The sequence below is a fragment of the Cornus florida genome, unplaced genomic scaffold (assembly GCF_030987335.1).
Source record: "Cornus florida cultivar Cherokee Brave unplaced genomic scaffold, ASM3098733v1 CherokeeBrave_3.0.0_Hap2_Chr06, whole genome shotgun sequence".
Lineage (NCBI taxonomy): Eukaryota > Viridiplantae > Streptophyta > Magnoliopsida > Cornales > Cornaceae > Cornus > Cornus florida.
The window spans coordinates 99,934,079-99,960,210 of NW_026775576.1; the positions used below are offsets into that span (position 1 = coordinate 99,934,079).

General features: G+C 40.1%; 1 protein-coding gene across 3 annotated transcripts; it reads left to right on the plus strand.

Moving 5' to 3' along the window:
* Positions 1 to 776: 776 nt before the first annotated feature.
* LOC132313317 (protein SCO1 homolog 1, mitochondrial) lies at positions 777 to 25,620 on the plus strand. 3 transcript variants are annotated; one of them, XM_059812030.1, is made up of 9 exons: positions 777 to 904; positions 1,101 to 1,220; positions 19,802 to 20,001; positions 20,101 to 20,295; positions 20,564 to 20,654; positions 22,265 to 22,477; positions 23,765 to 23,854; positions 23,970 to 24,102; positions 25,152 to 25,620. In XM_059812030.1, the coding sequence occupies exons 3-9, from the start codon at positions 19,840 to 19,842 to the stop codon at positions 25,267 to 25,269; spliced, it is 1,002 nt and encodes a 333-aa protein (XP_059668013.1). In that variant the 5' UTR covers positions 777 to 904; positions 1,101 to 1,220; positions 19,802 to 19,839; the 3' UTR covers positions 25,270 to 25,620. The 3 variants fall into 3 exon arrangements, with proteins under 3 accessions (XP_059668013.1, XP_059668011.1, XP_059668014.1); XM_059812028.1 differs by having other exon boundaries at positions 19,807 to 20,001; XM_059812031.1 differs by lacking the exon at positions 19,802 to 20,001.
* Positions 25,621 to 26,132: the final 512 nt, after the last annotated feature.

Below are 26,132 nucleotides of genomic sequence, written 5' to 3' on the forward strand. Positions count from 1 at the left end.
GAATAAGTTGGAGCCAGTAAGGCGTTGTTTGATAAAACTAAAAATTTTAATAATTTAATTTTAAATGCTGAAGTTTTTTAAATATAATTAAAAAATAAATATTTTTAAATATATTTGAATTTTTACTCTTCAGCCTTCAATAATAAGTGTTATATCTTCGTTACTTAAAACTTTACACCATTTTAAGTATCACTTATAGTTTTGAGTGATATTCGAATTACGTTTTTTATTATTATTATTATTATTTTTTATACACACTTGTTTCTTTTGAGACTTGAACTCTCGACCTCCTTTTGGGGGGTAAGAAACTGATACCACTAGACCACTGATCCGTTGATAAGAGGCTTATATTCGAATTACGTTATCTAACACACTTTATTGAATAAGAGATGAATCAGTTCAAATGTAAATGTTGAATTGAATTATGAAACAATACCTAAACAGTGACATAATTTATCATGGAATTCTGGCTAAAAATAAAAAAAATAAAAAAATTTAATATTTTAGTTATCACTTAAAAAATATTTCACCAATTAAAATTCATTCAAACTAATATTTTAATTATCACTTAAAAAAATTCATTTCAGTTCCCACAATCAACTACACAATACCTCCCTCCCATCTCTTTTCAAAATGAAAGGTAAGTTATGTATCCTTTTATAATTTTCTTTTTTCGGATCATAAAACTTAATTTAACTACCTATAAAAGCCGAAAGCATCCAAACAGTCCTTACAGACCCAAAGCATCTCAGCCGTCAAACAGGTGGGCCCGACCTCTTCGCCACACAGTTCGCCTCGTCTTCCATGTATAAGTAATCCCTTTCTATCAGTGCACGCGTATTTGGTGCGACCTCAAAACCTTCTAGAGAAAACTAGGGTTTTCGTTCCGCCATATTTTTCTCAGGTAAAATCATTTGATCTCCCCCTTTCATTTCCTGATGTTCTCTCTCTAATCCAATATATGGTTCAAAATCAAATGACTCGACCCTTACCTCGTCGAATTAATGCAATATTATATATATATATATATATATATATATGTATGTATATTTCGTCGGCTAATTCGAGATCTTAATATGCTATTTCTCGGATCTTTGTAGTTTCTTGTCTTTTTAATTGTTGCGATTAGTCTACAAGAAGCGCTCGAAGATTGTATCATGGCGGGCGGAGGAAATTTCGTGCACAGGTTCTGAGTTCGTTGTCAGTGGTCTTGCAAACAGGTACGCACATGCTTTTGATTTCGTGCTAAAATTTATAGTTTTATGTTTCTGTTTACGAAATGGGTTTGCTTTTCGATCAAAGCTTCTTTATCTGGCCGTTGGGATAAATCAATTCCTTACAGGCTCGTTCCCTTGAAGCGACAATGATTTCAAACTTACATATATTTTCATCTGCGTGGCTACATGTTTTTAGCCGCAGCTCTGAAAGGTTGAGAAATTTCTCTGCAAATGTAGTTACCAATTTTAAATTTTCTTCCACATTAATATGATTATTATACCTAAACTAAGTCGTGTTAGTAGTTTGTATACATTTGTGTGTGTATATATTGCCGACGATGACTCCATAGGCCTGTACCGACCGTGGGTATGACTGGCACATTGATATGATTATTATACCTAAAGTAAATTGTGTCAATTTACAGTAGTTTGTGTATGTGCGTGTGTATATTGTGTATATATATTGCTAATGATGACTCCATAGACCTGATTGTGGATATGAGCTTCACATTAGTATGATTATTATACCTAACGCAAATCGTGCTAATGGCAGTGCATTCCATGACATGACCACCGCCTTTGAGAAGTATACTAAGATGAAAATTAAATTAGTGTTTAATGCTTTCACACAATAAATACGGACACATGAAGAATACATTGCTTACTGGGTTTTATAACTAGTGCTTCTGATAGTAAATACCATTCCCTTCCCTTTTAGAGTTATGCCGCTTCATAATCCTTAAAATATGATATTGTAGATACCAGTAATATTGCAAGTGAAATGTATGCACGACATGTGAAAGTTGTAGTATGATCAGATTTCATTGTTGTTATATATGTAAAGAGATTAAATATCGGATTGGATAAGAAAACATCATTGCTTAGATTGTTTGATACCTCCAAAGATATAACAAGTAACAAAAAAACATTTATTGTCCTCTAAGCATTCGGTAAAGGCTCTTATGTGTCAAATTAACAACAATATAAGAAATTCTATTGGTGTCGGTGTTTGCGGTGGTTTGGGGTGGTTTTTTGTTGATTTCATGAGAGCTCTCGATGGTCAAAGGCCGTCTTTTTTGGAGGTCGCTAGTCTTCCTCGTCTGGATTTGAAGGGCGAAGTGGAGTGCTTCTCTTCCTTTGGTGATTTCGTATTTTCAGTGGATAATCGCAGCACGTCTTCTCGCGAGCGTACGCTTAGGGCATGTCTTGTTGGGAGATTTGATAGGGAGGTGGGGTCTCTCGAGAACATTGAAGATTGGGCTACGAGGGTTTGGTCGATATCGGCTAGCATTAGGGTTTCTACTTTGCCTGATGGGCTTTTGCTGTTTCGCTTCCCGTTGGTCACGGAGGCTGTGAAGGTTCTTGATTACGGAAAGAAGACATGGGGTGAGGCTCAGTTGTTTATTGACTACTGGTTCTACAAGGTTGGGTGTTCTGGGTTGAGAAAGAAGTTTAAATGTGGGAGAGTCATTGTGTTTGGTCTTCCTCTTCACCTTTGGTGTCAGAAACTTTTCGTTGATGTGGGGACCTGTGTGGTGGATTCCGGGACGTCGAGGCGTTTGAGATGAGCGATACGGAGAGGATCGTCATCACTGTGGATGAAGGTGGTGTGATCCCGGAGTCTATTATCGTGGAGGATAGTCAGCGAGCTTTTTGCATCTCTCTCAAAGAGGAAATCGCCCCTTCTCTCGAGCCGATCTCCAAGTTTTGTGCTAGATCTGAGGTTTTCAATCCTTTGGAGGTGACGGATAGGGGGGCTTGTTCGTCTCACATATCAGTTTTCGGTGGTGGGCGTGAACCGGTGACTCATAGAAAGGCTCTGTAAAGTTGCCAGAAGCAGGGAAAAGGGCGAGTGCATTTCCACGCACCGGAGATGAGTGGGATGGAACACCTGGTTTGTGGGACACGTGGTTGGAGGACGGTTCCCCCCCCCCCCCCGGCCCGGTTGTGAGTGGAATCCAGCTAAGGGCACACCTGCCTTAGCACGTGAGGCGGTCGGGAATTCCTCTTCTGATGGGCTTACTTGGAAAGGTCCTAACCAACGTGGGCCTAGGAAAGTTGCTTTGAAGGCTGATGGCAGGGCTGGGCATCTTGGGCCCAATTCGGTTGGGTGTTCATTTTCTTCTGAATCTGGACTTGAAGGTTCGCAGGCCATGAACTGGGCTGGACAGGTCAGGTCCATTCTTAAGCCTCTCTCTTCTTCTCAGTATTTTCTTGCCAAGCCCAATCATTCTAGTTCTAGAGAAGTTGCCTAGAGAAGTTGCCTGGGGCCGAAATAGAAGCCTCTCTATTTCCATTAATGGGCTGCAGCCCAAGCCACCTTCTGAAACAGCTTCTAAAGGCGATTCTCACAAATCAGTTGCTCCGAAGCAACCGAAGGATGATGTGAGACACTGGTCTTAGGCGGAAAAGGAGAATTGGGTCTCTGTGAGTTCGTTCGTTCAAATGCGATTAAGGGATCTGGTCTGAGATTGACGACGTTCAGGCATGGTGTGTGTTGTCAGAATCTGCTATTTGGTAACAGTTTTGGGTTGCTCCAGTCAAGCTCCTTTTGTGAGGATGAGACTCGCAACTATGACTCCCTCAAGAAGGATGTGTCGAGTTGGTCTAATAAGTCTAGTAGAAGATGGACCCGAAAGGACAAGCAAAAATGGGTAGCCCGCAACACTCATGAACTGGGTAAGTCCCCCCCCTTCTTGTTCTTGTAACTCCTCCTTTTCTATTCTTCTCTCTCTTCTGCTTCTTGTGGGTTGAGGAGGAAGGAGGTGGGGAATGGTTTTGTTGGTATGTCACGGAGGCTTTCACCAGTGGTTGAGGTGGGCAATGTGATTGTGGATACGGCTGATTTGGGGTGTGGGTTTGTTGGACCGTTAGAAAGGGATGGGACGGTCGGTTTGTTTGTGGATGGGGGTTCGGATCGTGTTAGCAAAGGGCCGGAGGATTCTTGTTCGGATTTTTCCTTTTCTTCTCATCAAATGGTTATGTCTGGGTTTGACATTTGTGTGGGGGGGGGGGGGGGGGGGGGATGGGGAAGCCTCAGCTTGTGTCTTCCTAAGGGGGATGAATTGGTGCCATCTCAGTCAGTTTGTGAGCCAGACTTGATGACTGTTTGCGTGGGAAAGGATACCCGTATCGTTCTCAATGAGGAATCAGCCTCTTTGTTGGTGAAGGAACTACAGAAACATAGGCGCCTGACTGATGTGCCTTCGTGTTATTCAGCATCCTTTTATGTGGTTCATGATAGTGGGGTGGATAGTGGTGCTGAATGGGAGACCTGTGTGGATGTGATTGAGGATGGCGTGAAAGGGGAGGCTGACAGGAAATGGCAGGATCAGTGTCGATCCTTGGATATGGTCTTGTGGGAGGAGGAGAGCTTCTCGGATTTGGGGTTGGTTGACCCTCTGGCAGTTGTTCATCCGGAGGGGATGGCCGGTGACCTTGTTAGGAAGGAGTGTGATGATCTTGGCAAGGACTGGGTTTTGAACAACATAGGGCCTACGAGTGATTTGTTGGGTGTTTCTTGCAAAGGTAATCGGGAGCAGGCTTTAGCTATTCTTCAGGCTACAGTTGAGGGGAAAGAAGGGGAGATGATTCAGTTTTCTAGGAGGAGGAAGAAGACTCAACCCTCTTGGAAAGTGGAGAGGGAGCTGCATAATCTCTGCTGTGATGTGAATTTTGATGGGGCTTTTGTGGGGGAGAAGGTGAAGGGGGGTGTTAAGAAGGGAGGGAGGGGTAGGGGGTGGAGGGCGCTGTTGTTTTTCCATGAAGCTACGATTTCTATCCTGGAATGTCCGTGGCCTCAATGACCCGGGCAAGAGAAGGTGGTGAAGATGGCTATGAGGAAATGGGGGGTTCATTTGGTGTGTCTCCAAGAAAAGAAGATTGATTCTATGACTGATAGAGTTGTCAAGAGCCTTTGGGGTAGTAGGTTCGTTGAGTGGGAAGCGCTTGATTCAGTTGGGACTTCTGGAGGTATTCTTTTGATGTGGGATAGGAGATAGATGGATAAGGTGGATGTGTGTAGGGGGTGGTTCTCTCTGTCTTGTGCCTTTGCGTGGAAGAGGATGGCTTCCCTTGCGCTTTTCCAAGTGTCTATGGGCCGGTGGCTGACTGTGAGAGGCCTGTGTTGTGGGAGGAGTTTAATGCGGTTCAGGAGATGTGGCCTCATCCTTGGTGTGTGGCAGGTGACTTTAATGTGGTAAGATCCCCGATGGAGAGGTCTACAGGTGGGTCATGGACTCCGGTTATGAGGCTTTTCTTGGAGTTTATCAATGGTCATCAGCTTATTGATCTCCCTTTGGAGGGAGCTGGTTTCACTTGGTCTTGTGGTAGGGAGATGCCTACCTTTTCATGCCTACCTTTTAACGCCTCGATAGATTTTTGAACTACGGAGAGTGGGATGAGTAGTTTCCGGATGCAGTTCAGGCTGCGTTGGCTAGGGTGACGTCAGATCACATTCCTTTTGGTTTTGGATTGTGGAGGTTTGAGCCCTTGTCGCACTCCGTTTATATTTGAAAATATGTGGCTTAGAGCGGCGGATTTTCGGGGTTTGGTGCGGACTTGGTGGGAGGAGGACATGGTGGTGGGTACTTCGAGTTTTATCCTTGCAAGAAAGCTTCGTATTTTGAAGGATAAAATTAAAATATGGAATAAGGAGGTGTTCGGGAATCTGGAGTGGAGGAAAAATAGGGCTCTCACTGATATTACAGAGTTTGATAGATTGGGTGCGGCGGGAGGCCTTGAGGAGTCTCAACGGTTTAGGAGAGCTGCCTATCAGGCTGAATGTGCTGAGATTGCGGTGATGGAGGAGATCTCGTGGCGGCAGAAATCTCTGGCTTTGTGGCCTAAAGAAGGTGACCGTAATATTAAGTTTTTTCACCGAACGGCCAATGCACATAGGAGGGGCAATCATATTGGTCAGATTCGGGTGGATGGTTCGCTGTTGACTTCTGATGAGGAGGTGCGAACGGGGATTTTTTTTATTTTTTATTTTATCAGAGGTTATATACTGAGCCTCTTCGCTAGAGGCCAAGACTTGATTGTCTTCATTTTGACTCTATTTCAGTGGAGGATAGGGATGGGTTGGAGAGATATTTTACGGAGGAGGAGGTCCTGACGGCTTTAAAGAGTTGTAATGGTGATAAAGCTCCAGGCCCGGATGGTTTCACTATGAGCTTGCTCCTGGAAAGCTGGTAGGTGGTCAGACAGGTGATTATGGGCACTTTGCATAAGTTTCATTCCACTGGGAAGTTCGAAAAGTCGTTGAATGCTTCTCTTATTGCTTTGATTCCTAAGAAGGGGGGAGCTTATGATATTAAGGACTTTCGACCTATCAGTTTGATTGGGTGTTTGTATAAGCTCATCGCCAAAGTCTTGGCCTCAAGATTGAGAGGGGTTTTGGATGGAGTTGCGTTTATTGGGCAGACAGATTCTGGATTCCGCTCTTATTGCCAGTGAATGTGTGGACTTCAGGCTTTGTAGCGGCGTTCCCGGAGTTTTGTGTAAGCTGGATATTGAGAAAGCCTATGATCATGTTTGTTGGAATTTCTTGTTATATTTGCTTGAGAGGATGGGTTTCATTGAGAGATGGAGGAAATGGATTGTTACTTGCGTTTCGTCTGTTAAATTCTTAGTGCTGGTTAATGGTTCCCCTTCAGGGTTTTTTTTGGTAGTGCTCGTGGTTTGAGGCAAGGGGACCCTCTCTCCCTTTTCTTGTTCATTATTATTATGGAGGCTCTTAGCAGGTTGATGAGGAGGGCTGTTACCTTGGGGCTTTTTCGGGACTCCAAGATTGGTCCTGAGGCAGTTCATCAATTGAAGATTTCTCACTTGCTGTTAGTGGATGATACATTGGTTTTTTGTGAGGCAGAGGTGTCCCAATTGAGATACTTGAGATGTGTCTTGGTTTGTTTTCAGGCTGTTTCTAGTTTGAGAATCAACGTGGGCAAGAGAGTTCTTGTCCCTGTGGGGGAGGTTCAGGAGGTGGATTCCCTGGCGGCTGTTCTTGGATGTAGGACGGGTTCCTTCCCTATTTCTTATCTGGGTTTGCCCTTGGGGGTCTCCTCAAGAAGAGAAGGTTGGCTGGATGGAAAAAACAATATCTTTCGAAGGGAGGAAAAGTTACGCTAGTGAAGAGTGTCCTGTCCAGCCTCTAAAACATATTTCTTTTCGCTGTTCCAGATTCCCTCTTCTGTTGTCAGGAGACTTGAGATGATTCAACGCAACTTCCTTTGGGGTGGTAGGGGGGAGGAGTTTAAGTATCATCTTGTTCGGTGGGAGCAGGTCTACAAGTCTTTTAAGTTAGGAGGCATTGGGATTCGGAGGTTGGTCCCATTCAACAGGGCCCTTCTTGGCAAATGGCTTTGGAGGTTTGGCAGTGAAAGACGGAAGATCGTTGCTTGCCGGTTTGGGGAGGATAAAGGAGGTTGGTCTGCTAGACAGGCTAGATTTGCTATTGGCGTGGGTGTGTGGTAGTCTATGGGGAACGGTTGGGATAAGTTTTCTAAGCATATTAGGTTTAGAGTCCGGGAAGGTCGGAGTGTCCGGTTTTGGGAGGATCCTTGGTGCGAGGAACGTCCCCTGTGTCAAAGGTTTCCAAGGTTGTTTAGGATTGATGTGGATTGCCATGCTATGGTTGCTGACTGCTATCGCCTTGATAGCGCTAGGTTGTCTTGTTATGTTCAGTTCCGGCGAGCTTTTTAGGATTGGGAGCTGGATGATGTCATTGCTTTTTTGGACCTTTTGTATCGACAGGAGGTGAAGGGCACTGGGGCGGACCTTTTGACTTGGGTGCCTTCTTCGCAGGGGACTTTTCATGTCCGGTCTTTCTTCTTCTGTCTTTCCAGTTTTTAGGCCCCCTCTTATCCATGTAAAACGGTCGGGCATTCAAAGGCTCCTCTTAGGGTGGCTTTTTTTGCTTGGACTGCTGCTTGGGGCAAGATCCTGACTCTGAACAATTTGAGGAAGAAGAGACATGTCATTGTTAATCGGTGATTTCTGTGTATGACCAATGGAGAGTCTGTGGATCACCTTCTCTTGCACTGACCAGTGGCCCATGACTGTTGGAGCCTTATGTTGGGTTTTTTGGGCGTTCAGTGGGTTATGCCTCAGACCTCACAAGGTCTTATCGATATTTGGAGGGGACAGAGGGTGGGGGCTCGAGTTCGCGACTTCTGGAGGGCGACTCCCCTCTGCATTTGGTAGTGTCTATGGAAAGAACGCAATAGAAGATTCTTTGTTGGGGAGGAGTTACCCAGGGGCTCTTAAGTATTCTATTATTTGTTCTCTTTTTAGTTAGGGTATGGGGAGAGATTGTTCTTCTGTTGAGGAGTTTTTGGACTTTTTGGGATCTTTGGATCCTTAGGCTTTCTTTTTTATCTTGATTTTTGTACAACTCTTGGGATGCGTTCCCCTTTTGAACACTTTCTAATACAATTTTACTTATCAAAAAAAGAAAAAGAAATAAGATATAACAAGGCTGAACCATAGGCTGGGCAAAATACAAAATCAAAACAAAGTCCATGAAACATTTCTAATCACAAAATTAAGGAATCATGTTAATCTAATGCAAAAAAAGGATGACAACTGTTTAATCCTTTTAACCCTGCTAGCACTCTGACATTGCTACATCCATAGATACATGAAGCCAGACATACCTTCTTTATAAACCAACCACTTTGATTCCTTAATACATTATAGGATTCAAATTTAGAATATATCCAAGTCCTCATATTGGATATCGACTACAGAAGAAAAATCAAGAGGATAAATTCAAAAGGTCCATTGCGTGATAACAATTCCGCAGTTAAACTTATAAGTATCCTACTCACCACAGTTATCTACCTTCACTATGTCGTTTCTTTTCTGTGTCATTGTGTCATTGAGTCTGCGCTGAACCATGAAGTCTTGTGATCTTTGGAATCTTATATAAGACTTTGCACTGGGCTGCTAAAAAATGGGCATGAGGATCCCAAATTAAATGAAAAGGGCCCCGAGTCCAATCACCAAGTTCAGGTGCCGTAAATGGATCCAGATATATCAACAATTGTAGGGATGGGTTGCATTCATATTGTTCATTGTCCATCTTTTTATTTTGGGTGGTCTCAAAATACTTGTTCACTTAAATAATTATATATTTCCTTAGGAAAAAGGAACATTATTATGGGACAGAAACCCTTCGCCCCCTATTAATAGTCTATTTTTTCATTTTTAGTTATCCCACAATAGTTATCCTATTTGAAATATCAATGCACTATATTTTCTAACTTTCTAATTTACCCTTATTGTATGAAAAAGATAAAAGCTAAACAAAAGGGTAGATTTGGAAACATATACATGCCATTGCAATAAAATAATAGGGTAAAGTACATTGACAACCCCTGAGGTTTGTCATATTGATAGTCATATACAAGTTGGTTGTTTTTTGAACAATGACAGCCTTAAAGTTTGAAAATGTTGGCAAAGACACCCCTTGTAGCCACATGCCACACCAACTTGCGCTTTGGCCTTTTAGTGGACCTTTTAACTTTACAAGTTAATGAATTGGACCAATCTACCCCTCATTAACATTTGATGCAAAAAAGTTGAAGCACAACAGTGAATAAAAATTCATAGAAAATTCGTTTGAAGTCAAAACGGAGCAAACGAGAATGTTTTGGAAAGTAACTCATGGAAGTATAAAACTAGAAATTGTGATGATGATCCGATGTCCATAAAGTTGTCAAATAAATAAATTTAAAACCTGATTTCAAATAGTGAAAAATTCCAGAAAGTAGCTGTTATCGAAATTTTATAAAAATATTTGTTTGACCAAAAATTATGAAATTTCTTAGAGAGTAACTAGACATGTAGAGAAACTTTTGGTAAAAATTTATAGCAATCGGAATATTACCTTGGAGAAAATATTGAATTTTAGCACAATAAATTGGCGCCATTTTGTGGCTCATATTAACTCAAGGGTAATTTTGACATTTCAACATGTTTTATATTTTATAATAAAATTGATTTAAATATTAAGGAGCAATTTTGTCTTTTCAAACCATTTAACGCCTTGTTTGGATGACAATTCTGACAGGGGACGTCATTGTCCAAAAAATAGCCAACTACTATGTAGATGTCCATATGGCAAACCTCATGGGGTGTCTTGTACTTTACCCAAAATAATATTAAACTCAAACTCCTAAAATGTTACTCTCTTTGTCCCAAAATAAATGTCTACATTTTCATGTTTTGTTGTTCCAAAATAAATGTCCAATTTGAAAAGTCAAAGTACTTATTTTTCGATAACATTACCAATTTAATCTTGATTTATAAATAGTAAACCATGGATAGATTTGCCAATTCATAGATTTGGTAATTCATTCACTACCAATAAAAGTTTTCCCTCCGTCCCAAAAATAAGAGAATAATTTTTATTACTTTTTTATTGTATTAATAGTGATTGAATTATCAAATTTATCCTAGTGGGTCCATGGTGATGGTTTACTTTTTATAGGCTCAATACAAGTAGATTAAATGTGTAATGTTATAAAAAATAGTATATCAACTTTTCAATGAGACTTATTTTGGAAGGGAGAAAAATAAAAAATTCCCACATTTATTTTAAGACCAAGAGAATAGAATTTTGAGAGCGGACATTTAAACTGGGACAGAAATTAGACGCAAACTAAATTGTGGCTGGGCTGCCTTTATAAATTTTTTCAATTGCAATCTGTACATAGTGAGTGAGAGCGAATAGATCATGATGATGAATAAAAGAGAGAATGGGTGAGTTAAAATGGGTGAGTAGAGAGATATAAAGGAAGATGCATATAAGTTGGAAATAATCTGGAAATATATTTCCTATGTTAATGAGAAACAAGTAGAAAAACAAATATATTATTTTTCCTCTAAAAGTTGAACCTTTTGTGAACATATTTCCAATTTTTAAAAATAGAAATAAGATTACCATGGGATCATTTGGTAATGTTTCTATTTCATGTTTCTTGTTTCCAAAATGCTAGAAAATAAAAATAAGTCTGATAAACATGTTTGGTAATTTTATTTTTAATTTTAATTTTTGGAAACATGTTCTCAAAAGTTCCCATTTTATGAAACAAAAGAAAGTTGCTTCTATTTGTTCCTGACTAATATACGGGAATATATTCCAAATTTATACGTCTATTACTAACACCTTATTTATATCTCTCCTAAACCTTTTAAACTTACTTCATATTCTCTCTTAATATTCACGCCATGTTCTCTCTTCACTCTCGCCGGCAACAAAGAATATGGCAACTACTAATTCTTCTTCCTCAATCTTCCTTTCCCTTTTTTTTTTTTTTTTTCGAAGAAGTTAACCTCTATCATTCTCATCGTGCTTGATGCTTACTCTCCCGGAATCAAACCCTTGATATTTGGCCAGTATCTCACTCTCACCTTCTGTCTCTTAATCATACCTGATTCTCTCTTTCTTATTATGATTTAAACCTAGAAATTGACCAAATCGAACCATAGATATATGACTAATTGATAGCTTAGAAATTGGGCAATAAATATAATATAACTTTTTTAGAATATGCTCAATTTTTTTTTATTTTTTATTTTTTCTACTTAAAGGCTTGAAAAAATTCAGAACATTGGATTGGATCTTGGTTACTATGTGCAAACCAAACATGTTTCTTCCAAATGCTGATTTTGTTTAGAAAGAAACTTCAAAAAATAGAAACGGCAAGAAATATAAATAAGAAATGAGGAATACATAAACAGAAACGTTACCAAACAACCCCTAAACTTTGTGTTCAAAAAAACAGAAAATAGAAACATTACCAGGCGCCATTTTCCAGTCCATAACTACCCACTGTAAAACATTTGAAGATCAATATTGATTTACAATCAACACTCCAAATTGAATTTAGACACCAAAAACAAAAGCTTCTTTGAGAGAGAAGCTAACCGGACCCTCACAGTGATATTGCCTCTACAATAAGTAGACTTTGCTCTGGAAAAAAACACCACCTATTTAAGACGTGAACATTTTCAGTTGTTGGCTCTCATATCCTTCACTTGTTGGTCCTATCATTCTTGCTCTGCATCAACCATCTATAACATGCCTCGGTTCCAAAATGTCCCAATTTTTGAAGTACGGTTGGTAGAAAGATATATTCTATTTCATAAGGGTAAAATAGAATGCCAATTCAACATTTTTTTTTTTTTTTTTGATAAGTAAAATTTATTGAAGAACCGCTCAAAAGGGGAGTTGGACCCAAGAACAAAAAACAAGGCCAAAACACCTTAAGCCTTCAAAGAGGCCCAAAAAAACAACCAACTCCTCTACAGATCGAAAATCCCTCCTTGAAACCCAACAAAAAGAGTGGAAAGAATAGAGAACTTAAGCATAGCGATAGGCTTTTCCTTTCCATCGAAGTATCTCCTATTTCTCTCAAGCCAAATACACCACCAAACACAGAGGCGTAGCCCTCCAAGCGTGTCCCAAATGAGAGCCCCCACTGAAAATCCTCTCCAAGCTTCAATCAACCCTCTAGTGGAGCTAGGCATCACCCACGGGATCCTAAACAACCCAATCATCAAGTCCCAACAGCCCCTAGCCATGCTACAATGCAGCAGAAGGTGATCAACAGTCTCCTCATCATGCAAACACAAATAACATCTATTAATCACCACCTGGTTCCTCCTCCTCAAATTATCCTGGGTTAAAATCCTACCCAAGACAGAAGTTCACACGAAGAAGGCCATCTTAAGGGGGGCTTTGGATCGCCAGATAGACTTCCAAGGGAAAAAGCCTCCAACGCCAACCGTAAGACACTTGAAAAAGGACCTCACTTCGAAACGCCCTTGAGGGTTGGGTATCCAAAGCCAACAATCAGGATCCCCAGCAGTTTTCGTCTGACGGTACAGAAAGGCCAAAACCGGGTGATCTCTTCAATCTCCCAATCCTGGAAGTGCCTCTTAAATTGAACATCCCAAGTTAGCCTCCCATTATCAAGATGATAACAGTCAACCACCAAGGCCTAGAAGCTATAAAGCCGTGGGAAAGCGAGTGCAAGAGGAAGATCCCCACACCAAAGATCCTCCCAAAATCTGATCCTCCTACCATCCCTGATTCGAAAACGAACATGCTTACAGAAATCATCCCACCCCTTTCAAATGCCAATCCAAACCCCCACTCCCCTAGGACCACGACCCACGAGAGAACACCACCCTCCACTGCTCTCCCCAAATTTATGAGCAATAACCCTCCTCTAGAGCTAATGCCTCTCCACCCCAAACCTCCAAAGCCATTTCCCAAGGAGAGCCTTGTTGAAAGGCAACAACCTATTAATCCCTAAGCCACCCCTCCGATTAGGACAACAAACTTGCTCCCAACGAACCAAGTGAAACTTGAACTCCCCCCCAAAAAAAAGAAAAAGAAAAAGAAAATTGAAAGAGAGATGAAATAAGTGGGGAGACAAGAAATGGTACTCTTAATCAGAGTGACCCGACCCCCCTTAGAGAGATACTGCTTCTTCCAACCCGCCAATCTTTTCTCAAATCTATCCACAACAGGATCCCAACTTCCCACACATCTCGAAGGGGCACCCAGGGGCAACCCTTAGTAGGAAATAGGAAAAAAGCCAGTGCGACAACCAAGAATCTGTGCCAACTTCTCTACCTGGGGCTTTAACCCCATTACAGCTCTTCAATGCGGACAACACTTCCTCCTCAGAAAACGGCTCCTCCAGAACAGAACTTTCTTCACCCGATAGAGAGTCAAAATGAAGCCCTACGAGCAAAGGTCTCCAACTAGCTGATTCTGTGAGCAATCTTGAATAGAAATCTGCAATACCCTTGCAAATCTCCTCCTCCTTACATAACACCTCCCCATCCACTCGGATTCTCCCAATATGATTGCCCCTTCTATGAGCATCATTAGCAAGTCTATGAAATTTTTTTGCGTTCTTAACCCCTTCCTTGAGCCACAAAGCTCTAGACTTTTGCCTCCACGAAATCTCCTCCAAAATAGCAATCTCAGCAAACTCCGCTTGACACTTCACTCTCCTACGTCTCAAGGAGTCCGACAAAGATCCCTGACCCTCAATCCGATCAATATCAGCAATCTCTGAAAAGACCCTATTCTTCCACCAAACTAGATTACCAAAAACCTCCTTATTCCAAACTTTAAGATCGTTCTTCAACAAACGAAGCTTACTTGCGAGAAAATGACTAGGAGAGCCACTCACACAATACCCCTCCCACCAGGATCAAACCCTCTCCAGAAAACTTTCAGCTCGAAGCCACATATTCTCAAATCTGAAAGGCTACTACGCAACCCACCACAATCCAACATCAACGGAACATGATCAGATAAAGGGCGAGCCAAAGTGGCCTGAACAACATCCGAGAACTTCTCCTCCCAATCGCTCGACACAAGGAACCTGTCAAGACGAGAGAAAGTAGGAGGAGAACGACCACTAGACCACGTAAAAGGACCACCCACCAAAGGCAAATCAATCAATCTCCACTCATCAATGAACTCTGAGAATGACTCCATTTCAAATGTCCATCTTCCCCTTGTGGACCTCTCAAAAGGAGAACGAACAACGTTAAAGTCCCCTCCTACACACCAAGGCATCTCCCATCGTCTACGGACCTCACCCAACTCCTCCCAAAACAAATGTCGTACACTGTCTTCTGTAGGGCCATAAACACCAGAGAAGACCCAACAAAAACTATCCTTCAACAAAGAGAGAACATAGGAAACAGAGAAGAGCCCCACCTGAGAGTCTCCCAAAGAAACCCAACAGTTATCCCACATGATAAGAACGCCACCTGCAGAACCAATCGCATCCAAAGCAATCCACTCCACAAATCCCCCCCCCCCCCCCCCAAGCGGCCCCAAAAAGCTTCTCAGGATCAAGTCCTCCGTCATCAATGCAATCTTAGTTTCTTGTAAACACACAACATGCCCACCCTCTTTCCGAATCATCGACTTCACAACTTTTCTTCTATTCGGGTCATTGAGACCTCGGACGTTCCATGAAAAAAGGCGTAGCTTCATAAGGAAACAAATGAAAAATCACTCCCACTCCTCCTTCCACCTCTCCCTGGACACCTGTTCCTCCTTTCATAAGTGATGACATCAATGGGACTCCTCTCCTCCCTCTCCCCCACCTCAACCTGCAACCCATCCCTTCTACCCCCCCACTCCAAAATCTGAGCATCAATAACCTCATTAAACAATCTCATCGCCTCATCCAACCTACCTTGAAATGACACACCCAAAAGAGAACCCACCTCTCCACCCTTCTCTCTCAACCACTCCTCTTCCAAACTCCCCTTACCCCCACCAACAGCTGAAACTTCCATGCAGTCCCCCTCCAGCCCCATCATAGCCCAAGGGACAACACAGTCAAAATCATCACCACCCCCTTCCCACTGAACCAAGCCCAAATCCTCTTCAAAGAAGGAACCTGAGCCTCCCTCCCAAGCATCAGAAAAGGAATGGGAACCGCAAGTCAAAGGCGTCCTAGCCTCCTCATCAAACAAAGAACTTCCTGAGATGCTCTGCAAGTCTTTCAATGTTAAATGGCCCCGCAATTCCTTCAAAAAAACGTTGGCTGTTACATCATCCAGCTTAATTTTCACATCTATTCCCACGCAAACAGTAACTCCCTCGCTACTAAAATCACACAGCCGAGAGGAGCCAAGCCCAAGATCACAACCTTCACCATGACAATCAACCGCCGGCTCTCCCTCAAGAACTGGGGACAAACATTGAGAACTCGACTCCCCCACGGCTTTATTCAACCCTAAACACCTTCGTGACTAAGAGGAAGAGGGAGAAAAAGGTTGAAAAGACGGTAGTCCATGTGTAATACTTGACTTACCTGGAACAGAGTCAACCGGTGTTCTCGAAACCCACTTTTGTTTCTCTTTCCTTGACCATCTTCTACCAAAAGAAGGAAGAGACACCTTCTTCATACGGTGACCCTGAACAAATCCCTTAGCTCATCTTCCTCCTCTAGACCCGTCAGAAAAAATGCCAGCCGGAAGAGCATCATTGTTAATCACGACTTTAGATAAGGGCTCAAAACGATTGCCCAAAAATGGCCCGGGAACGTCCTTTAATGACCCCGGCCTGCCCTTCAAATCGCGACCCAGACCAACAGGCCCAACTGCATCAAAATCATGCTTCAGGGCTTTCCCACCTTCAGCAGGTCCACTAGAAGTACAGGTCAAGACCGAAGGCTGGGCCGGCCCACATTGGGAATGAACACTAACTCCCAAAGACTTGGTCAATGGCCCATCCTTAGGCCCATCTCCACAAGCTTGCATCCTCGCCTTTGGAGCCCAATCATTTGAAACAAAATGGGAACCAGCTGTATTCCACTTAAAACGGCCACTCCCTGTGCGCCATCCACGTTTATGGTCAGCAAGACTCCTCTTTCCACGCGCTTGCATCGCGTGAAAATCACCTCTCTGTCTTCCTCGATCCCACATCTGCAAGAACGCCGGACGGTCAATCTTGGTGGAAGATCCACCCCTTTGAGTTTCCCGGAAGCCCATCTGTCGGCAACGATTAGACACACCCGCTAAACCTTCATTCCTTTTTTGAGTGAAAATCCGTCAAAAGCAGTTAGAGTTGCGAATCCAGAGGGCGTCCCTCCACTCCTTCCATCATTGAATCTCTGTCAGTCCCTTCTTTCCCATAGCATCCCACCTCAACCATTCGGCCTCCTTGAGCAAGTGCGAACCATCCCCTCCTTCAAGGCTATTCGTTGTCGGCACAAGTTCCGGCGGCTTCTTGTCCCACACTGCAACCTTATAACAAAACCGATCATTGTGGATGAAGACAAAAGAGGGACAAACCCTTCCATCCGAAACTGTGATACGAACCCGTTTAGCATCCACGGCTTCGTCGGCATCCACCCAAATAAAACCACCACATAAATCCCCAACCGTCACGAACAAGGCATGACTCCAGAGATGAAGAGGGAGCCCATAAAGTGTCACAATCTTCAGCCCCTTGCCTTTCAACACCCCAGAACACCCAACTCCGAAACTCCAATTATCCACCCGTAAGGTAGCCGACCCCCAATCACGGCGCCCCTCTTTGAGTACCCTTGAAGCTTCCGCTGAGGATGGAAAGTGAAACAACAGCAAGGAATCCAACAGAGGAGACACCACAACTCCAGATGAGATCTTCCAAACACGAGTCGCCCAAGCAACGATTTGAGCCCTATCTCCCACTTTCTTATCAAACTTACCCACCAAACACGAACGAAGATCTTCTCGTCTCCTTCCAACCGAATCATCATCCAAGAAAATCGAAGGCCCTCTATACGTGTTAGCCTATCTCGCAGCCCCACCTTGAAACAAACTAGGCAACCTAGCAACTTCCAAGAATGTGTGCATAACAAAAGATGGTGAACACAAAAAGCACAAAACCTCACACCCAACTGAGAAAGAGAAAACGCGAAAACGAAAAGTGACGGTGGATTTCACCGGAGTTAATGACTCCGGTGACTGATCGGAGTAGTAGGCTCCGGCCGCATCTCAGTCACAGCAAACTTTCTCAGTCTAGGGTCATATTGAACTTTGGAAAATTTTATTCCCAAAATTGTCAAGCAGAAGTTAAGGTCCATATAAAACGATTATATGGACCTTAAACCTACGAGTCTTTAAGGTCATGAACAATACCAGAACGATTATTCAATAACCCGCATCTTCCAAATTTACAATACTAGGTTTCATGGGAAGCAAAAACAAAATCACATCATCCTCTCCGTCATGAGGACAACTACATCTGCTGCGCACCATGGTTGTGTAGCCAATCATCACTGCTGGTTTTTAAAGGACTAGCAAATACAAGATGTTGTATAGTTAGACAGAGAGCTTATTATACCAAACTGTTTTATGAAAAAATACAAGATCAAGAGCATTCTACGTCAAAATTCTTTGACAGATCCTTCATCTGCTTGGCAAGTTCTTGCTTCTTCTTTGCAGTGGCAGGCAACAAACAATTACCAATAACATCGTCAGCCTCAATGCAAAGGAGTCTAGCGTACAACAAACTATTTGTTGAATTGAAAAAAAAATATGGAAAGGAAAAAAAAAATATATATATATATCTATATATATATATATATATATATACCCATGTTAGAAAGATCCTCCATTCCCTTTGATGATCTCACATCGAATCTCTGGAATGTAGGGCTGAAAATCGCAGATACATGATATGACCTTATGGCTAAATCAATTGCTCAAGAGCTCAATCAGAAGAATGAATCAACACAATGAATGATTTTTAATCCCATAACCAAAAAAGGAACAAAAAAGTTCCTTTTCAAAGAACACCTCCATTCCTGTCAAAATCAGACTTGAACTTACAACTCTTCCGAGTAGATACCATTCAAACTAATAAACGAACAATTTTTGGGTTGTTTTTAAACAAATAATTTTGTCTTTAAATAAGTAAAATGTGACAGTTAAGTAGTCACAAGACATGCTATCGGAGACAGCTGAGCTACAAAATACAAGAAAAAGAGGCTGATGTGAAACGAATTACAAAAACATGTTTCTCCCAAACGTCCCATTGCAGCATAATGGCTGCAGTGGATATCGAGGGAGCATACTTCACTTTGGACAATACCATAGCTTGAACTAATCAATTAGGGTGTACTGAATAGATCAAGACTATGACGCATCGCTATATTCTAACAAAATTTTAATTCAAACAGAGAGGAAAAGTAAGACAAAAACAAAAAACCAAAAACCAAGAGAATAACACGAGACTAGAACCAAGCAAGGTGGAAGTACTAAACAAATCCACACCCTGAATCCAAAACTCCACCTAGGTCATTTGTCAAAGATTAAAATTAAGCCTTAGCCCCTTAGATGTTAATTAATGCGATCATATCCGTAATCGGTACAGGCCTCTGGAGTCATCATGGGCAATATATACACAATATACACACACATATATTTTGACTTTTCAAATTGAACATTTATTTTGGAACCAAAAAATAAAATTAAAAAGGTAGACGTTTATTTTGGGACAGAGAGAGTATATTGTTAAGAGTTTGAGTTAAGTATTATTTTATTGCATTGACATGTATATGTTTCCAAATCTACCTTTTTGTTTGGTTTTTATTTTTTTCATACAATAAGGGTAAATTGGGAAGTTAGAAAATATAGTGCATTGATATTTCAAATAGGATAACTATTGCGGGATAACTGAAAATGAAAAGATGGACTATTAATATGGAGCGAAGGGCTTCTATCCCATATTAATGTTCTTTTTTTTAAAGAAATAAGTAATTAATTAAGTGAACAAATATTGTGAGACAACCCAAAATAAAAAGATGAACAATATATAATATGAATGCACCCCCATCCCTAACATTCCTGAAATTGTCGATATATCTAGATTCATTTACGGCCCCTGAACTTGGTGATTGACCTGGACCCCTTTTCATTTAATTTGGGCTCACATATCTAGATCACAACATGGATTAGGCTGATCCTCGAGCCCATTTTTTAGCTGCCCAGTGCAGAGAGAGTCTTATATAGGGTTTCAAAAATCACGAGACTTCATGGTTTAGCGCAGACTCAACGACGTAGAGACACACACAGCTCAGCTATGGCGATTGCAATCTCAAGAAACTCAAACCTTCGCTACATTTATCGCGCTCTCTCTCCTTTTTCTACTTTGAACCAATTGAAATCGACGATCACATCATCTCGACTTATTCATGGAGTTATAGAGACTCTACACCACCAACCTCTTCCATTTTCTCAGCCGGTTAGTCCTCTCTCTCTATACACACACACACATATCTGTGTGTTTGTCTTTGAATTTTATCTATGTAGTTAAATGTTTTGTGTTCTTTATCATTTCCAGGATATTCGTCTAGGTCATGAATTGCGATATATGGCGATATATCATAGGTATCTATGCAGTAGTACTGCGACTAGTACTACTGTTAATCAATCGAATACAGCATCAGATGGGAATTCCGATGCTGGTTCTGGGAAAGGCAAAAAGTCTGAGCAATCGAAGCAGACTGGCGAGCAAGGCAAACCTGTTCGAGGAGGGGTAATTTCTACAGGCATATATATATAATGCACTTTATACTTATATTTATAATGATTTAATTGCATGAATTTTTTTTATTTTTTATTTTTTAAAATCTTCCCTAATTAGTTTTATTTTCATAATAAGGTTACTCAAACCGACAAAATAGGGCCACTAAACAACAAGAAAATTAAGTAGGAAGTAGATACACATTCATTATGTTGGTCTCACTCTCACATGAATAATCACATCAATGTATTAAGCTTAAATGTGAAATTTCCCTTTGCAGCCAGTTTCATGGTTGAGCTTTCTTTTGCTGGTTGCCACTGGAGCAGGACTGATTTTCTATTATGACAGAGAAAAGAAACGACATATTGAAGGTAGATAACTATGGTCAGTAGGATACTTTTAAGTTTAACTGCGGAATTGTTATCATGCGATGGACCTTTTGAATTTATCCTCTTGATTTTTCTTCTGTAGTCAATATCCAATATGGGGACTTGGATATATTCTACTTTTGAATCCTGTAATGTATTAAGGAATCAAATTGGTTGTTGGTTTATAAAGAAGGTATGTCTGGCTTCATATATCTATGTATGTAGCAATGACCAAGTAGATGAGTGCTGGCAGGGTTAAAAGGATAAAATAGTTGTCATCCTTTTTTTGCATTCGTGGCACTCGTAGATTAACATGATTCCTTAATTTTGTGATTAGAAATGTTTCATTGCCTTTGTTTGGCTTCTGTATTTTACCCAGCCTATGATTCAACCTTGTTATATCTTATTTCTTAAATATAAGAAATAAGATATCATGTTAATTTGACACAATAAATGTTTTCTGTAACTTGTTATATCTTTGGAGGTATCAAACACTCTAAGCAATGATGTTTTCTTATCCAATCCGATATTTAATCTCTTTACATATATAACAACATGAAATCTAATCATACTACAACTTTCACATGTCGTGCATATATTTCACTTGCAATGCTACTAGCATCTACAATTTCATATTTTAAGGATTATGCAAGCAGCATATCTCTAAGAGGGAAGGGAATGGTGTTTACTATGAGAAGTACCGGTTATAAAACCCAGCAAGCAATGTATTCTTCATGTGTCCATATTTATTGTGTGAAAGCATTAAACGCTAATTTAATTTTCATGATAGTATACTTCTCAAAGGCAATGGTCGTGTCATGGAATGCACTGCCATTAGCACTGTTCAATAAAATTCTTGTAAAAAAACAAGGGTGAAAATTCTGAAGGGACGATGACCTTATTATGAAAACATTACTAGCCGCCTAGCCCAAGTGATATCCCTTCCTTCACACATGGATGCCTTGTTAAAAAAATATAAGTAAAAAACCAACAAAGAAATATATGTTTCCCGTCCAAAAAAATATAAGTAAAAAACCAACAAAGAAATATATGTTTCCCATCCATACTAACTGAGTGAAGACACCTAACACACTAACTTAATCTTTATTATAGTATATACTTCTTAAATGCAACAAGTGTGCCATGCTGCGTATGTGAAAAACTGAAACTGAGGCCAGGCATGCAACACTCCAAATCCTTCACTAGCCTTTTTGTATAACATGTTGAGATATTGTTGGGATCTGGTTAAATTTTATAGCTACTGTTAGTACATGGAAGAGGAAACCGGATCACACAGTTCTAATCTGATTATTGATGCATACAGTTGCATTCTCGTATCCTGATTTTTCTTTCATTTTCAATGAAGATGCTACTTGTCAGATAGAGGAAAAGAATAAAAGTGGTTAACTTCTCATTCTCATTAGGTTATTGTTGCCTTCGATTGCATTCTCCAGGCCCTTTTATCTCTTCCTTTTAATTACTGATCCATAGCCTGTTAAATGAAGCGCCAATTGTTTCCTCTCTCCATCATCCATTATATTTATATTTCTTTGAAAAGATTTATTGCATTTTGATTAATTTTCTTTTACTAATTGAAAATTTTGCTACTGCAGAAATAAGTGGTGCTTCAAATGCAGTAAAACAAGGACCTTCTGTAGGGAAAGCAGCTATTGGGGGTCCATTCAACCTTGTAAACCATGATGGAAAATCTGTAACTGAAAGAGACTTTTTGGGGAAATGGACGTTGATATATTTTGGCTTCACTCACTGCCCTGATATCTGCCCAGATGAGCTACAAAAGCTTGCTGCTGCAATTGATAAAATAAGTAAGTTTTTTTATTGTTTCAATTGATGAGCCTTTAGTTGATATGAGATTACAAAAAATGGTCATGCTGAGGTAATCTGGTAGAGCACAATATGTCTGTGGTACTTGTAGTGACTTGTAATTAATTACAATGACATGTTGACATTCTTTCTTGCTCCAATCCCATTTAGTACAGAGATGAAATGCATTCAATTGTAAAATATATTGGCACACCCAGAAGAGTGCTGTTCTTTTAGCCATGTAGTTCATGCACCAATCCCATTAGTACAGAAATAAATAGCATTCAATTGTAAAATACAATGGCACATGCAGAAGATTGGGTCAAAATACGTATGGACTAGAAACTACCCTAGTAATTAGCTGTTTTTTTTTTGGGGTCCTGTATTAGGGCTTATGTGCCTAGTGCCAAACCTTGCAAAAACAACATATTTTATGTCATGGCCGGTGACTCATTGCAATATATGCAGTACTGCTTGCTAATGACGTTGTGGTACAAATGATTTGATTGCTTCTCATCTAAAAATGAGGTGTTTGGATTTGCACCAATGGGAACCATAAATATCATACACAATAGCGGAATATGATAGATTTTTTATTTGTAGGTAGGGAATGGTACTCATCATTGTTACTGGAAAAAAGGCATCCCCGAAGAGTGGGGGATTTTGTGACATTTCTGATTCAGATTCATACTAAAACCACGATGATTCAATAAAAACCCTAAGCTAAGCCCAAGGATTCACAGAATGTGATACGATGAGATAGAATGCAAAAGAATCAAGCACAGGGAATGGGTTACCTAATCTTAACGGTCAAAGCGCAGTTCTATACATCTGTCCTTTCTCAATGCATTTCTTTGGACAGACTCTTTTCTCTTATGTCCGGATGGTAAATATTTCTCAGAACATGGAGTGAGTTCTTTTGTGAGTTTAAAATACAATTTGATGTAAAGGGCTTCGTGAAAAATTAAAATATTTATGGTTGCATTTAAAATATTAACATATCTTTCCATGGTACCTATCGAATGATTTACTAAGCAACAGTTGATCATTTTGGTAGAAAGTGTTGGCGGTTTTCCATTGATATGGTGTTAGAATATAGGCCAGACCAGTAGTTACAAGCTGTGCGAGATGCATGCTAGATGACAGTAGTAATCCAAAATTTACCCAAATATTTTCAATTGCCTGGCAACTGATTGATTCCCCTTTGTTTGACCTATTATTTCATTTAAAAGCATAATGATATTTTAATAGTTACCAGATTATAACTTTCTTGTTTTTCGTGCATGCAGAAGAAAAATCTGGTTTTGAAATAGTACCTGTATTCATCTCAGTTGATCCTGAAAGAGATACGGTTGAGCAAGTTAGTGAATACGTCAAAGGTGCCTTTTAATATCAGCAAACAGCACTCAAATGCATTTATATAGAATTAGTTGCAAATGAAATTTTGTTTAAAGAGTATTTTAAATTGTTTTATTTTATGCTTTAATGTCCCAGAATTTCACCCGAAATTAATTGGGCTAACTGGTAACAAGGATGAGGTACAGAAAACTGCTCGTGCATATCGAGTTTACTATATGAAGACAGAAGAGGAGGGCTCAGACTACCTTGTTGATCACTCGATAATCATGTATGTGTTACTACTCTCGTGTATATATTAGCTGAATGGTGTGTTATCTGTGCTATCATCTTCATCTTTGAGGTGGGTCATATTCATGTTTGTTGGGTGCCGCTTGATAACCTATCGGCACCTTGTTAAATGTCCTTATTGGGTGTTACAGACCATGAGTCTCTCTCTTTCCCTCTGCTCACCAATTATTATAGTGTGGTATATGTTTTTTGTCCATCAATACAGTTTTGACTGATTTTTCAAATCTGAAATCCGTGGGGTGTTTTATGACCCAAGTCAAACAGAAATTTGTCAGGCTTGTGGATAAAACTAAAATGTAAGCTAGCTGCCTTTGATGAGTGATCCAATAGAAGAAAATAGAAATTGTTCATAGTAAGGACAAATTTGACTAAACTACTGCATATTTTAATTTTTAAACATGCTAATTTCAAAAGGAAACATTGAGATGCTGCTGGGTTTCTTGCCTTCTTGGTACTCTGAAAGAAACGAAAAGGAATCAGAGACTAAACTTAAATGGCACCCCGCGAACGCCATCAATGAAATGTTTTCCTGAGGCCATAATTACACAGAAAAAATATGCTAACATATCTTTTTTTGTTTTTTAACCGTCTCAAGCCACGGAAATTTTAGTCTTTTGCTTTCCCAAATATTACTCTCAATGTGGACCATGTCAAATACTAACCTTAGTGCTTCTGCACCTTTTGGGCATACTCATTGTTTTCTTAAAATGGTGGGTGTCATTGAAATTTTCGGGAGTTCATTGTTACTTTCTTCATATTTCAGTGCTTGTTATGTTCTATCCATGTTTTCTTATGTTGTGCCTCAAAGTGAGTTCTGATAGTTGCTTGTCAAATCCCTGCACTGTCAATCATAGAAAAAGAAGTATGGCTGCTCGACTTGCATGACCTCAATGAAAATCTTTCTATTATCAAAAAAGAAAAATAAAAAGGAAACTTGTCGGAATCATAAAACAAAGAAATTGTTAATTTTTTACCGAAAGAAATAAAGTTGTTAATTATCCTTTCTATATTAATGTTTATCTTATGCAGGTACTTGATGGATCCTAACATGGAATTCGTAAAGTTTTTCGGGAAGAACAATGATGTTGATACTCTTTCTGATGGCATAATTAAAGAAATAAAGCAGTATAAAAAAGTGAAGGCATGATTTTTAAGTTCTGCATTACCGTAACGTTTTTGGCATATAATGGTTTCAAGTTTCCCAGTGGCTTCTTTTATTCTCCGACAATTACTTGATGAGATATGCAGGTTAGATAAAATAGTTCGATAAGGGTTGCTCTTTATTTGGAGAGGAATATAAGCATCAAATGTTCTAAATTATAATCAAATTGAGAGTCTATTTGTATTATCTGTTGCTTTACGATATGAGAATTTACACATTTTATTAAAGCATGGTAATGGAGTTGATGAATGTGGACAAAATGAGATACTGATTCGGTGTAGTTCTCAGAAATTGATATTGATGCTCATGTTCTTTACATGATTCATTTTTATACCATTTTCCGGGATGTTGGAAGGCAGTGCCACACATGTACGTCACTTTTGTAGCAATAGTACATGGAGGGAGTGTATAAGAAAATGTTACTGAAGCAGACGAAGAACTGACAAGAAAAATTGATTCAAGTTTTCTAGTGAAGAAATTTTCAACTCTATAAGCGTTGAATTTTTGGAAATACCAAGGGAAAGGGAATTACAGAGCTAATGAGGGGGGATCAAGCAACCTGTCATAAAAGTCACTTGTCCATTTATCTTCTCTAGTCTGGCCAACTTCAGTTCACCTTTTAATCCATGAAAGCAGCTGTCTACCCTTATCATCACACTTTGGCAACTTGAAGCTGGAATCCATTTTCCCATTTTACTCGACATAATGATGATACCTTGTAAGCACGGAATGCCGTCTAGAAATTGGAAATTGGAAATTGGCGCATGACCTTGAACAGTCACTATCCACTTTGGTTCTACACAATATTGAAATGTTCCGATTCTTTTTACTAGATATCTAAAATTACC

Excerpts from the sequence above, each read along its gene's own strand:
- LOC132313317 (XM_059812030.1), top strand. The coding sequence starts at position 19,840 with ATGGCGATTGCAATCTCAAGAAACTCAAACCTTCGCTACATTTATCGC. Across the intron at positions 20,002-20,100 it reads CTCTTCCATTTTCTCAGCCG|GATATTCGTCTAGGTCATGA; the intron begins GTTAGTCCTCTC and ends TATCATTTCCAG. Across the intron at positions 24,103-25,151 it reads GTTGATCACTCGATAATCAT|GTACTTGATGGATCCTAACA; the intron begins GTATGTGTTACT and ends TATCTTATGCAG.